Source organism: Staurois parvus, unplaced genomic scaffold, assembly GCF_062004578.1.
Source record: "Staurois parvus isolate SC_StPar_1 unplaced genomic scaffold, SC_StPar_1.0 ptg000031l, whole genome shotgun sequence".
NCBI lineage: Eukaryota > Metazoa > Chordata > Amphibia > Anura > Ranidae > Staurois > Staurois parvus.
The window spans coordinates 268,704-284,488 of NW_028317827.1; the positions used below are offsets into that span (position 1 = coordinate 268,704).

At 38.3% G+C, this 15,785-nt stretch overlaps 1 protein-coding gene across 27 annotated transcripts in view; it reads right to left on the bottom strand.

The window, feature by feature from the left end:
• The window catches only part of NEB (nebulin), a 257,274-nt gene that overhangs the window by 189,454 nt on the left and 52,035 nt on the right, over positions 1–15,785 (bottom strand). For all 27 annotated transcript variants that reach the window (XM_089659448.1, XM_089659440.1, XM_089659316.1 and 24 more), the window contains 6 exons: positions 14,857–14,964; positions 14,664–14,768; positions 12,590–12,688; positions 9,091–9,195; positions 5,726–5,833; positions 4,692–4,805 (listed from right to left, as the gene is read on the bottom strand). In XM_089659448.1, the coding sequence (XP_089515574.1) occupies positions 4,692–4,805; positions 5,726–5,833; positions 9,091–9,195; positions 12,590–12,688; positions 14,664–14,768; positions 14,857–14,964 (639 nt within the window). The remainder of the gene's footprint in view (positions 1–4,691; positions 4,806–5,725; positions 5,834–9,090; positions 9,196–12,589; positions 12,689–14,663; positions 14,769–14,856; positions 14,965–15,785) is intronic.

The following is a 15,785-nucleotide window of genomic DNA, read 5'->3' on the forward strand; positions in this document are numbered from 1 at the left end:
TTTCCTCCACCCCCCCCCCCCCCCCCTTTTGTTTTTCCTCTGCAGCACTAGATTGAGTAAGATGATGAAGCCATGGATATCGCTAGTACACCCCATCTTTTTCCCCCCGGGCTGGTCTTTATTGACGTGTATGGTAAAGCCCTCTACAGGTTTACTATTACTTTGTTGCTTACCTTGCCTCTGCTATCTATACTCCTTTGGGGCTTGAATTTGTCTATATTGCATAGGCTACTTGATCTATAGCTGTGAGTTTTGTACTTGCTGTCAATTACTGCTGTCGTCTAGATCCAGGATGTTGTTGTTTAATAATGTTTATTATTGTTTATTTATCTGTTTGTCCCCCCCCCTTTTTTTTTCTCTCCCCAACCCCAACCCCAACTCTGTATTCTCTGTTGTTTTATACTTTACCAATGTTAATGTCTATGTGAATGATTCTTGCCCTTTTTTTTCTTCTCTGTTAAATGTTATAAAACTTCAATAAACTCAGATTGATCATAAAAAATCTATACCCACAAAATGCAATAGGGAAGGGTAAGACCATTGTCTAGTTGTATTGTTGTATGTGTCCCAGGGGGATTCATGCTTCTAGTTGTCCTAGAGACCATTGTCATCAAGACCGAATGAAGAAGATTTACTAAAACTGGTGCACAAAACAATCTGGTTCCACTGTGCATAGTAGCCAATCAACTTTTAACTTCAGCTTGTTCAGCTTTGACATTAAAACCTGGAAGCTGATTGGTTTCTATGCAGAGTTGCATAGGAACCAAAGTGTTGTTTCTGTAACAATACTGTAGGAAGAGAAGTCACCAGGACAGGAATTGAAGGGAAATCTCTCTTCTACCTTGATAGTGGTTTTAACCCTTCCCTAGTGTTCACATACACTTACAGACTGCAAAAACATCAAATATTTGTATTTATAATATTATCTTTTCGCAATATCAATTTGTGTTTAATTGTTACAAATAAAACTACCATAAGACGCACTTTTTTCCCCTCACAAAATAGGGGAAAATGTCTGTGCGCCTTATGGAGCGAATATGGAGCGGACGGCCCAGGAATCCCACTGCTGCCATGTTAGAATACCGGGCCAGCCCCAATGCTCTTCTGTGCAGAAGAACCCGCTCCTCTGTCCTATCTGTTCCTTGGTCCAGCGGTGTCCTGCTTCCATTGGCCATCTTCTCTCCCTGGCGCTGGCCTCTTCAGTGTGGGCACCCAGCCGTGACAGCTTGCGGCTTCACAGCCGGGTGCCCACTGCGCATGAGCAAAAACCGCTGCACTTTGTGAATGGCCCCGTAATCTTCTGGGACCTGTCACGTGTTCCACAAGACTACAAGGAGGGAGGGGGGAGGACAACTCTGTGTAAGTGAGAGCAGGTACCTGTCAAATTTTGGTACCTGCCCCCCCTCCCCAAAGGCCTGCAGTCTCTGATCATCTCCTGTACTATGTCCTCAGTCTCTGATCATCTCCTGTACTATGTCCGCAGTCTCTGGTCATCTCCTGTAGTATGTCTGCAGTCTCTGGTCATCTCCTGTAGTATGTTCGCAGTCTCTGGTCATCTCCTGTAGTATGTTTGCAGTCTCTGGTCATCTTCTGTACTATGTCCGCAGTCTCTGGTCATCTCCTGTAGTATGTCTGCAGTCTCTGGTCATCTCCTGTAGTATGTCCGCAGTCTCTAATCATCTCCTGTACTATGTCCGCAGTCTCTGGTCATCTCCTATACTATGTCCGCAGTCTCTGGTCATCTCCTGTACAATGTCCGCAGTCTCTGGTCATCTCCTATACTATGTCCGCAGTCTCTGGTCATCTCCTGTACTGTGTCTGCAGTCTCTGGTCATCTTCTGTACTGTGTCCACAGTCTCCGGTCATCTCCTGTAGTATGTCCGCAGTCTCTGGTCATCTCCTGCAGTATATCCGCAGTCTCTGGTCATCTCCTGTACTGTGCGCACAGTCTCTGGTCATCTCCTGTACTATGTCTGCAGTCTCTGGTCATCTCCTGTAGTATATCCACAGTCTCTGGTCATCTCCTGTACTGTGCCCACAGTCTCTGGTCATCTCCTGTAGTATATCCGCAGTCTCTGGTCATCTCCTGTACAATGTCCGCAGTCTCTGGTCATCTCCTGTGGTATGTCCACAGTCTCTGGTCATCTCCTGTAGTATATCCGCAGTCTCTGGTCATCTCCTGTACTGTGCCCGCAGACCCTGGTCATCTCCTGTACTATGTCCGCAGTCTTTGGTCATCTCCTGTAATATATCCGCAGTCTCTGGTCATCTCCTGTACTGTGCTCGCAGTCTCTGGTCATCTCCTGTACTGTGCCCACAGTCTCTGGTCATCTCCTGTACTGTGTCCACAGACTCTGGTCATCTCCTGTACAATGTCTGTAGTCTCTTGTCATCTCCTGTACAATGTCTGTAGTCTCTGGTTATCTCCTGTAATATGTCTGCAGTCTCTGGTAATTTCCTGTACTATGTCTGCAGTCGATTGGTTCAGAATTTTTTTTTCTTGTTTTCCTCCTCTAAAATCTAGGTGCTTCTTATGGAGCGAAAAATACGGTATGTAAATTAATGGAATTCTACAACCTTTTGAATTACAGTAACAATTAAACAAGCAAGATTCTTGACTAACCAAAATGACCTGTGCTACAAGCTTCAACTCATGTGTATTTTCAAATCCTCTACTTAGTTATAATTTTAGGAGATTTTGCACAAACTAAATGAAAGAAACCTTAACTTTAAATGTATTTGTTTTTAAATATATATTGCTGGTTAATATGTGGCAGCTGCCTATTAATGTATTCTTGCCTATCTTTCTTTTCATTATTAGTGTACTTAATATGTGTTCCTGTTTAGTTATCTATCTATCTATCTATCTATCTAAAAAATGTTACTGGGGAATATATTATTTTGATGTTTTACTGACAGCTGACAGCAAGACAGTATTCTGTTTCACAGTAAGAACTATCCAGCTTCCCATTTTTATAGCTGATGTATTTTTAGGTTTTGCTTCCATCTGAGGTCTGAAATATTCTTCACAACTCTTCTTTAAGGAGGTTGTACTATTTTAAAGTCAGTGGGTTATAAAATAGTATTACCTGCAGCTTAACTTAAAGCAAATGTTAACCCTACCAATGAATTTCCCTTATTTGCTCCATTTTGGTCTGTTTAATAAACTATTGGAAGTGTTTTGAAATGTATGGTTCAAAGGAGGCTTACAATCATCCATTAATGCTCTAATGGTAGACTATAAATGGATCAGGTTGGGAGCTAAATAAGGGCTACAACATGGTTGTGCTAGTGAAGATTGCTCCAGTGTGGCTTTTACAAAATAATTTGGTTGGATTAGAAATGGAAGGTCATTTAGCAAAGGGGAGTTCTCTGTCCTTTTTAATACATGCTAAGACAAATGAGAATTTGGGAACACTGAGGGGTTCACTTGCAAAGTTTGTGAACTTTGAAATTTGAGCAAGATTTGCAAAACTGTTCTCAAACAGAACATGGGCAGATTTGCTTATCCCTAGTTCTAACCCTACTGTACTAAAAACTGAAACAAGACTTTGACCTGATCTGGAAGTGTTTGTAAATTTCAGACATAAAATATGAGCAAAGCATAGCCCTATATAGGGTTTACTTGTTTCTATTCAGAGCACTGAGTGTTACTTCTGTCTACTGCCTCCTTCTTCTGCTATCTGCATGAGTCACTTCTGACATGTTTTCCTGACACGGAGAGAAAAAAAGATGACAGAGTAGGGACCTCCAGCAGACTGATGACCTTCCCATGTCCCTTCCCTCTAATCAGCATTCAGAGCTCTCCTCAATTAGCTGTGTAGTGTCTAATTTCAGCTCTCTGCTCATTATTTTTCTGAAATTTCAGACAAGCTGTATTAATTCAGCACTTTGAACAGATGTAGAGAAGAGAATACTGCAGATAAACACGTACAACGTATGTAGGCAATTCACTTCACTGAGTATATGTAAGGATTTACAACCACTTTATGTGTGCCTTGAAAACTGTTCTGTTCTAGACAAGCTAATGGAACTCTGATCCAGAATCCATGGACGATAATTGATCTTTTCCATTCTTATTACTTATTTTATATGGGTGTTAAGGGCGAGACCTTGGAGCACCCCCCCTTCATATGTTTAAGGGTAGCGGTATTGGGAATATCTCCTGACTTCCTTACTCCCTCATCTCTTCGTGAAACTGAAATGATGTTTGGACCACAACTTATTGTAATGCCCATTCATAATGGTATCTTTAGTTGTCTTTTGCAATTGGGTGACCACATTTATTGAGCCTCACACCCTTGGTGTACTGCTGCTATATCTCACAAGGCCAGTCTGTTACACTTGTTTTTTTGTTTGGGTGTATTATGATCACAATCTGGCCCTGGATTATATTGGAGGGTGCATCCAACTCTTCTCCCCCCCCCCCTTTTCTCTTTTCCTTTATTTTTGTTTGATAATGATTATATCATTGTCTTATGTTAAAATTTGAATTAAACTCTATTGGAACAGAAAACTGTTCTGTTGTCCTGTTACCCTGGTAAGCACTCCTATCCATGCACCTACTGGCTAATTACTACAGTACCTACAGCAGAATGAGAGTTTCACTTGTGCAAGTTGGTGGCTATCAATAAAACGTATTAATAATACTAATAAGTAAAATAATAATAATAGTATTGCTATATACTTACATCACTCTGGTTATGAGCCACTTTCACAGAATGTAACATTTTAGGGTCATCGTGAATGCTAAGTGCGCCTATCATCTTTCCTTTGTTCCGTTCATAATCTTTCTTGTATTCCACCTGTAGAGAATAAAGTCAGATTATACTTGGATGTAATCATTCAAAAAGACAATTAATGTGCTAAGATAATGATGGCAAATGACAAATGGAATTAATTGCAAATGTGGTAGCTAGAATTTGCAATTTTTCACAGTTTTGCTTTCATACATATATGTGTTAAATGTTTAAACACAGTTTATTACAATAGCCAGGGAAATGTTATTTTCCCATTTCTCATTTCTGTATCTGAACTAACATCACAGTTTGTGTTGTGCTTAGCACTGCCAGGACCCATTCACACTATCCCTGTGTGGTATAGCTCAGTGAAATACACATTTTACTTTGCATTACTGCAAAACACATTAATACATGGGTATCTCTATGACAATCATTTTGAAGCACACATACAGTAAAGAAAAATGCACCTGACTTAAAGTTCACTACAATGCACGTCTATGGATATTCGTTGTACTGTGTTGCTAAGAATAGGGCAGGAATGTATTGGGGTGTGTTGAGGTGTTTTGACAAAATTAATAGGTTGCCTTAATGCATTGTGCCTTAAAGCATGCATTATTGTACATGCAGTAATGCAATGCATAGTGTAAATGGAGGAAGTAGAGCATGTTCACCTTGAATTTTCATTTTGGAAGGGAATTTTCACTTACCTGTGAATGTGGTAAAAAAAAAAATCACTTTTGTAATGAATACTGAATCTCGTGCAAGGAGCATTTTTGAAAACTGGATTTTTGCTTGGACATGATTGGATAATTAAAGTCAGCAGAATGTTACTACATTTATTAACCTAAGTGAAAATTCCCAAGCAAGTGAAAAACAACTTTGGTAAGTGAACAGCCTAATAACCTTTAGTAAATCAACCAAATCAGCCAATGCTCTTACATGCATTCCCAACACAGTAAAAAAGATAATGAATTTGTACTCACGTCGCTGGCCTTCTTTCTGTTTGCTTTTGCTGCCACCAGTGGAATAGCATCAATCTTAATTTCAAATTTCTTTGCTTTTGATTTATTCCAGTCATACTTGTACCAGTTCTGTAAGAAAAATTTTAAAATATGTTGACTGATTTAATGTCTGTATGTGTCTATCATCTGCATACAGTATACCTACTACTAAACTCTAAATATGTCACATCTATCTATCTATCTATCTATCTATATATCTATCTATCTATCTATCTATCTATCTATCTTTTCTTTGTTGATGTTAGATCTGATTGCTGTTGAAATCTTCATATTATGCAAAACAGTAGGCAACACCCTTTAACAGCATATCAAATTATTTAAAACAATCTGACAATGAACCTTACTAATAAATGAAATTGTGTTATATTCAACATTAGTTCATCAAGTTATCTGTCTGTCTAGCTCATCTATCATGTTGAAGATTTGTCTTGTGTCAGCTGCCAGATACATTTCAAAGGTTATCATTGGCATTTTAAAACTTCAGAATGTGGGATTCCTCTGCATCCTCTATCCCTGAGTACAGAGCCTGATATAGACCCAGGAATGTGTGCTGTCATCATAATCACAAGAGAGGAACAGTAAAGAGAGACTGATGCCATGGTCTGAAACCCCCAGGTCTGTTTTAGTTACACTTGTCTACATTTTTCTCCTTTACTTCTCACTTGCTGAAATAATTGCAAAGAATAGGAGGGAAGTGAAGACATCAATTTAGAAAGCCAGGCTAGCCCACACACACAAACAGAGCAGTTTTTCCGACTGTACCGGAGTACAAAAGCACAAAGCACCCTATTAAGTCTAAAAGGATTGAGATAGAACTTGTAACCTGCAAAGACCCATTCATATTAACTTGATACCTGCTATACATAAAGGAATGTAAATCCAAATCAGAAGAGTTAAGATTGCATTCAACAGGTGTGAGAGTAGAGATATAATTGAGTCTAGGTGTATACAGACTTTATAGAATATTCACCTGATTTAGCTGCTTATAATCGGGTCAGAGTCATCCACATAATTTAAATATCCTCAGTGAACCTGGCTGAGGCTCTGTAGTTGAGCCTGCTCAGCAGTAAGTTGATCAGCCAGGATGCATCTTCCCAGCATATTGTTTCTTAGCCCGGTTGGTATATGCAATCGGCATCCGCAATGCTTTCTATTCTTAACAGACACCGTTTAGACCAGTGTTTTTCAACCTTTTTTGTGCAAAGGCACACTTTTTTCATGAAAAAAATCACGAGGCACACCACCATTAGAAAATGTTAAAAAAATTTATCTCTGTGCCTATATTGACTATTTATAAAGTAATTCTCTTGAATAGGAATCAAACACAAAGAAATTATTTTATAATTACTTTATTATGAAATAATAAAGTATTTTATAATTGGACCCGGGGGCCGGACCAAGAGTAGATGAATGATGTGTATGTGTCATCCATAGTAAGTATAGTAATATTCCCCCATAGTAAGCATAGTAATTAATCCCCCATATAGTAATTCATCCCCCATAGTAATTCATCCCCCATATAGTAATTCATCCCCCATAGTAATTCATCCCCCATAGTAATTAATCCCCCATATAGTAATTCATCCCCCATAGTAATTCATCCCCCATAGTAATTAATCCCCCATATAGTAATTCATCCCCCATAGTAATTCATCCCCCATATAGTAATTCATCCCCCATAGTAATTCATCCCCCATAGTAATTAATCCCCCATATAGTAATTCATCCCCCCATAGTAATTCATCCCCCATAGTAATTCATCCCCCATATAGTAATTCATCCCCCATAGTAATTAATCCCCCATATAGTAATTCATCCCCCATAGTAATTCATCGTCCATGTAGTAATTCATCCCCCATAGTAATTCATCCCCCATAGTAATTCATCCCCCATATAGTAATTCATCCCCCATAGTAATTCATCCCCCATATAGTAATTCATCCCCCATATAGTAATTCATCCCCCATAGTAATTCATCCCCCATAGTAATTCACCCCCATATAGTAATTCATCCCCCCTATAGTAATTCATCCCCCATATAGTAATTAATCCCCCATATAGTAATTCATCCCCCATATAGTAATTCATCCCCCATAGTAATTCATCCCCCATATAGTAATTAATCCCCCATAGTAATTCATCCCCCATATAGTAATTCATCCCCTATAGTAATTCATCCCCCATAGTAATTCATCCCCCATAGTAATTCATCCCCCATATAGTAATTCATCCCCCATAGTAATTCATCCCCCATAGTAATTCATCCCCCATATAGTAATTCATCCCCCATAGTAATTCATCCCCCATAGTAATTCATCCCCCATATTAATTCATCCCCCATATTAAGTCCCCAAGCCCCCCCTGTGTCAATTCACTTACTTTTGCTCCGCGCGTTCCTCTCGCCGTCTTCCCGCGCCGTTCCGGTGTAGCATGAAAATCTGTCTCCTATGAGGATCTGTCCCCCTCGACGTATCTGCGCATGTGCCAGTTTCAGGCATTAGCAGCCGATCGGCGATCTCCGGCACATGTGCAGATACGTCGAGGGGGACAGATCATCCTGACAGTATCACGCTCCGCGGGCCGGATTAAAAGGTCTATGTTACGGATGAAATTGCAATTTTTCCCACGGCACACCAGACAATATCTCACGGCACACTGGTGTGCCGCGGCACAGTGGTTGAAAAACGCTGGTTTAGACCACCTAGTGCTTGCCACAGTTTATATTTATATTATATTTATTATATTTAGTTGGGATATTGGAGACCAGTAGGACAGACTCCTAAATTTGCAGGACTATGATAGGCTGCATAGTGCTAATATCATCAGGAACCTGCTAGATTGCTTTGGCGCTGCTCAAAGTAGAGGTGAAAGCATATCCTCGTGTCCAAGAACATGGGACGCAGGTTTATCCTAATACCAATCCAGAGGGCTAGTAAGTGTAGCCCATTCCAGGTGAATACATGATAAAGAGTGGCCACCAAGCCACATACCCTGATGCATTTTGCCCCGACCACTGAGGCTTGGTCAGTGGGCAGATGAGATGTTTCAGGGTGTGTGGTTTGGTGGAGACATATAGGCTGAGGTTGCTCTTTATCAATTATTCACATGTGCTGGTTGGGAGTAGCAGCGATCCTTTCCTCTTTACACATCATCTGGAACCTATCCTACCAGCTTCCAGTTGCTTAAAAATGTCTTTTTAATTTTTTTAACTGCAGATTGTATCCTTTCTCATTTTTACACAGTTCATAGATAACACAACATTACATTCAAGTAATTAAACCTTCAAGTGTTTACAGAAGGACCTATGTAAGAAGACAAATACTTACATCACTGAGGTTATATGCGTTCACTCTAGATTGAAGTATAAAAGGAGAATCTTCTGGAATAGAACACTTGAATTTTTCCTTTTCATGCTTTGCTTTATAATTTAGCTAATAAAAAAGAGAGAAAATAATTACAGATTTATTAGTATATAATGTTCAGTCATAGATAGATTAAGACAGAATGGGGTCCAATGTAAGATAACAAATGCCCCCCCCCCCCCATCCCCCTCCATCTGTTCGACCAACATTGTCAAGAATTGCAATAGGCACAAAAAAAGATGCTCATTTAGTCATTGCTTGTACTTGCATGGTCTACTCCATCAGACACCAACTGCCTACAAGTGCATTCTCTCTTGTGAAATTAAAAGTTGTAGCTGCCCCCCTGGGCATCCACTGGACCCCTAGGCTCCTTCCTAAGTTGCCTTGTAGATGATCTGCCTCTGAGTTCAAAAGACTAACAGCTCAAGTCAGGGTAGTACTTGATCCAGCTACATAAATCTTCGCCATACTAGCTTAAAACAAAACTCCAGGCAAAATGTTTCATCAAAATGTACTGTGTACCACATAGCTAACACCCATGAGATGTGTGCTATCTCCAGGATCACTGCTCTTTGTTTAATGTATACAGTTCCATTGATGCCAGAAAACCTCCATATACACTATCCTTATACCCACCATTCCTTCCCGATCCCTGAGGGGGCAATCAGATATTCCCTGGTGTTATTACCTCTTAAAATTAATATCCAGTTATATTGTTTGCATTTAGATATGTATCTAGCTCCTTTTTAAAACAATCTACTGAGCTGGCCATAAGTAGTTCTTGAGGGAGTCTATTCCACATTTTCACAGCTCTTACTTGCGAAGAAGCCTTTCCGTATGTAAAGTTTAAATCTCTTTTCCTCCAGACGTAAGGCGTGCCCCCTTGTCCTCTGTAATGACCTGAAAACAACTAACTCTAAACAAAGATGACTATATGGACCACTTTTGTATTTATAAATGATGATCATATCCCCTGTTATTAGTTGAACTCTTCCATGCCTCTCTATCAGTTTGGTTGCCCTTCTCTGCACTTTTTCTGGTTCTCCAATATCTTTTTTGTGAACTGGTCCCAAAACTAAACTACATATTCCAGATGAGGTATTTCTAATGATTTGTACAGAGGAAAAAAAAGTATGTCTTTCACTCTCTCTGCAGTCTATACCTCTTTAAATACAAGAATGTATTTTGCTCGCTTTAGAAAGTAGTTTGGCATTGCATGCTATTATTAAGTCTATAATCTACCAGAACACCCAGATCCCTATCCACCACTGACTTCCCATCTTTTCCCCTCCTAGTATGTATGATACATGCATGTATTTAGCCCCCTAAGTGCATAACTTTACAGTTATTAACATTAAACCTCATTTCCCACATAGTTGCCCAATTACACAGTGCATTGAGGTCGGCTTGTAAATTGGAGACATCTTGTAAGAACATAATTCTACTGCACAGCTTGGTGTCATCTGCAAATACTGAAATAGTACTTTTAATCTCAGACCCTATATCATTTATAAATATGTTAAAAAGTAAGGGTCCCAACACCAAAACTTGGGGTACATCACTAATAACCTTAGACCAGTCAGAGTATGAATCATTAACCACTACTCTCTGAATATGGTCTTTTAGCCAGTTCTCTATCCATTTGCAAACTGAATTTTCTAAGCCTATAGACCTTCATTTACACATTAGCCTCATGGGGGAACTGTGTCAAATGCTTTGGCCAAATCCAAGTATACTATATCCACAGCCACTCCCTTGTCTAAGTTTTTGCTTACCTCCTCATATAAAGAAACCAGATCTGTTTGACAACCTTGCTGACTATTGCTTAAAATAATATTTTCTAGCATAAACTGTTCTTTTATTAAATTCTCAAGTATCTTCCCAATTGTAAAATTTAAACTAACCGGTCTCTAGTTACTTGGTAAAGACTTTGATCATTTTTTAAATATAGGCACCCACATTGGCCTTATGACAATCCAGTAGTACCATGCCAGTCATTAAAGAGTGTATAAAATAGAAACAATGCCATATATAACAGAGCTCAACTATCTGAGAACCCTTGGGTATAAGTCATTTGTTTCTGGTTCTATATTTACCTCTATTGTGTTTAAATGTTTCTGGACCATGTCAATTGTAAGCCATTGCTGATCATTTGGGACTATGTCTATATTATCCCCATTAAGGACCTGAGCTTCCCCGTTTCTCTTTGTATGCACAGAGCTGAAGAAGGTATTTAATAAACCTGCCTTCTCTATGTCCTTAGTAGCCAACTCAAAATTATCCTACATGCTCCGACCTGTCCTTTTAACTGTTAATATATTTGAAGAATTTTCTGGGGTTTGTCCTACTCTCTTTTGCAATCTGTCATTAATTTTAAATTTTCACAGCCTTGATTACCTTTTCACATATTCTGTTATATTCCTTGTAACTTTGAAATGATTATACTGTTCCTTCATCTCTATATTTTAAAATGCTCTTTTCATATTATTTATAGCAATTTTAACATTGGACATGGACCACATAGGTTTAATATTTAGCCTTTTAAACGTATTGCCCATGGTAATATATTTCCCAGTGTGTTTGCATAGACATTTCTGTTCTGTGTTCTTTAATGAAAACAATCTCTCCCAGTATAAATCTTGGAGAGCATCCTAAGTGTTTTTATCTTTCCAGTATGTGTTTGTTGTTTACAGCTTACATTAAATGAAATGAAATCATGTTATGGTCACTGCTACCCAGATTAAATTTTATATGAACATTAGTAATAAGCTCCGTAAGGCTTGAGATTGACAGAGCCAGCACCTCATCATTTCTAGTTGGGGCCTTAATGAACTGAACCACAAATTTGCAACCACCCTGATGAGTACTGTCCATGGTACCTAATAGTTACATTTTCAGGAAAAGCTTTTGGGGGGTCTACCCCTTCTTCTCAGTCCAGGATGTACTGCTACATAATAGTTTAGCAAAATGTTAAGAAAAAGACATTAAACTCTTTAAAAAAAATTAAAATAACACATGTGCACACATGAGAATAAGTGTGAGAAAGTTGATCAGATAAGGAGTAGAGAAGTGGGCTATGGAAAGGGAGGGGTGTGAGAAGGATATAAGTCACAGAAGTGAGAATGGTCATAAAACTATCTGATAGTGCTTCAGTTGAGGCCCTTCAGTGCAAGAGCTGCCTAACTAGAGTGAAAGGAGGGGTAGAGAACCTAGGCCAACATTGAGAACAATTAGATGCTCTGTAGTAATTAGATACTCTGATGTAAAATTTTTAGCAAGTTCGAAGGCACATAAAAATAATTTATGAAAAAGAAAAACACTAAAACAAGGCATTTAAAACTCTCGATTTTTCCGTGCTTTTATTTGCAATTTTTTAGGTTGGTGATAGGGTATTTTTAAGCAACAAGAACATGCGTAATGAGTATTTGGATGCAATGACACAAAAGCTGTGCCTAATACTCACATCGCTAAGCTGCTGTGTGTTGATTTGTGCTTGAACCTGCACTGGAGAATCTGCCACTTGAGTGAATTTAATTGTGTCCGGATGTTTCTTATAGACGTACTGAAAGAAAATAGTACAGAATCTGTCATTCACAATACTGAAAATTCTTTAAACAGGATTTCAGAAATATATGCAATTCAAAGTTAAAGTTCTCTATGTTGTAAAACTGTCCATTCAATAAACATACATACTACAGAGTAAATGTTTAATTTGCTTGCCCAATAAAAGAATATTTAAATATAAAACAAAATGTATTTATAATTGTTTAGTAGAATAGAATTAACATTTTGCCTATAGTCCCCTTAGACTAGCTTTGATGCAAGTGAAATGATCATCAGAAAAGGGTTAATCCCACAATAAATACTAATTTAAATCTCTTCTATTGATGAGTCTTAGGTTTTTGCATTTACTTGAAACAATTAGGGGGGAAATATTTACAGTTTAATAGAAATTCACAGTATCTAGTCTTAAACAGGAACTGAGCATCCAAAAAAGTAGTGCAAAAAAGGCAGGCAAAGGGCGAATGACCAGTCATCTGTATTGCCTGTGGTCTCCCAGTAGCTGACCTTTTCCCCATTATTGGTTTACCATGCCTTGCTCTGTACACCTTTGGTAGAGGTATGACTTTGCTTCCTTATGTCAAAGCCTCCAGCAAGAAGAAAGAACATTGAGCAGCACAATAGTGAAATCACCAAATCTCATTCCAAAGCTCCTGAGACTAGCACCTAGTACCTGAGTACCTAGCCATCCTCAATTAACAGGGAGTGCACTGTTTTTTATAATTACTATTTCTAAATGCTCCCTATAAAACAGCAAATCTCCATTTTTCTCTTACAGTCAACTCTAAGAACACACTGATAAATTAAACTCCCTAACTGGAAATTTCATAAAGCAAATGGGCAACATGTATCAATGTGTTGCATGGCTACCAAATTGCAATACAAAGCTTCCTCTCATTGGCCAAGGCAGGGTTCATGACATCATCTGCCTGCCCCTCTGCTTTAGCCAATCAGAGGAAGCTTTGAATTAATTCATATAATACAAACTTTCCTGTAAATGGTTGAGAAGCTCAGCCTGACTCGATTTTGTTCCTGGAGTGGGACAGGAAGTTTCAGTTCAGCTGTCCGAACACAGCTCTTAGCTAAGGCTACATACAGTTTATACAGCGCACACAGTCACTGCAACTGTTAAACTATTTAAAGTGTTACTAAACCCAGGATCCTGCATTCACTATATCTGGTCTCTCACAGTACACAGAACAAGGAAATGAAATTATTTTAGCAAATATAAACTGCTAAATACCTTTTCTCATTAGCAATTAGAGCAGTCCTATGACTTCTATCAGTGTCCAGCAGAGTACTGGTTAAAGCTTGCATGAGGAGTTTTCATTCTCCCTTTATTGTCCTATGAGGCTGCAGGAACCCTGACCCTCTGTCTGGACAGTGCTGATTGTCCCTGTGCTGATCACATACACTCCCCCCAAAAAAAAACTCTCTAGCAATAGACACCAAACTGAGTATGTGCAGCTTGCCACCAAGTCTCTGTTGTATCAGTAGATGGACTGGGGACAGTAGAAGAAGGAGAGGATCAGAGAAGACATGATCAAACATCCTTTTTACTCAATGGGGAAGATTAACCCTTTAGGTTCTACAGTGAATATATCAAGCATGCTTAACTGCATATATAGACTGATTTTACTGTTGTGGGTTTAGTAACACTTTAACGTCCAGTGAAACATGGAGATCAGCTTTAAATTGTGGTGCCATGCCTCATGCTAAAAGTACATTTTTTGTGAGACATACGCTTGGAATATTTTTGATCCATCAATCCTCAAGTGTTTCCACCCACTTTGTATATACTCCATAGTATAAAATTAATTTTAAAAATCCAAGACGGAGAATGGGACTCCTCATAATGAGCAGAAAAGGTGTTCAGACCCAGAAAATCAGCCTAGAGATTCCACTAAGTGTTCCTGAAAAGCTTGAGAAATTAGGAGGTTTAACTCTGCAGCCTTTCCCAATAACTGCATACTTACATCTCTACATTGACCAAGTTTCTTAGTAGCTTCATATTCTGGCGTAACAGTCTGTGGGAAGTAACAATTGGTTTTGTCCTCTTCATAATCCGCTTTATAATTTTTCTAAAAGGAACATTAAAATAGTTATATTTTAGGATTTGTGTCATGATGCACTAAAATACATTGACAAGTACAGGTAGAGTTTACTTACATCGCTTATTAAAGTATTGACTTTGGCGCAGTGAAGCATATACGGGTTCTCGTAGCTGCCAATATAATGTCCCTGAACATTCTTTTGATAGTGATCTTTGTATTTAAGCTGCAGGATGAAACAAATTTGAAACAGAGATAAAATCATTAACACAAGTAATTATAAATGACATTTATTGTGAATAATACTTTGATTTACTACAGAGTAGAGTATGATTTTTTTTTATACATACGCAATCATGTGCAAGAAGAAATATAAAACAGGATTTTTTAATGCATATGATCGATGATCGAATTCAGAAAAAATTAACTATATTCACTAAACTAAGTGAAAATTTGCAAAGAGAAAGTAACTTAGCTATGTAAATGAGGTGATGTTGTATTAACGTCAATCATCCAATTATGTGCAAGCAAAAATCAAGGTTTTTTTTTTTTCCTTTTCTTTGCACGTGATTGGGTGTCCTTTCTCTTTGCAAAGATTTTCAGATAATTTTTACTGTCTTTCATTTCACCTCATGTAAGATGAATGAAAATTCACTTATAACATGCTCTCTTCCTCACCACCTATGAACCTGACCTCAATTATTTAAAGCCATTGTGATTAGTCTGTTTTACCCCAAGATTCAATTACCAATCAGACACAAACTTTTTCTCGAAAATTGAGAATAAACATTTGAATCTGGCTGATTGCTATTGAGAAAGTTGTTTATTTAGAGACTTTAATAAATAGGAGTTGCAGCAAATCACTAATCAGCTGTGTGGTTTGTTCCTGGTTAAGTTACCAAACTACGAAAAAAAACTAAAAAAATTTAATCTTAGTAGTAATAAAGTTGTTTTTTCTTGGATTACTTACCAGCCCGAACATGTTGTCTTTGTACTGTACATACTAGTGTGATATTTATTTATTTCAGGTACTTATATAGCGCCGTC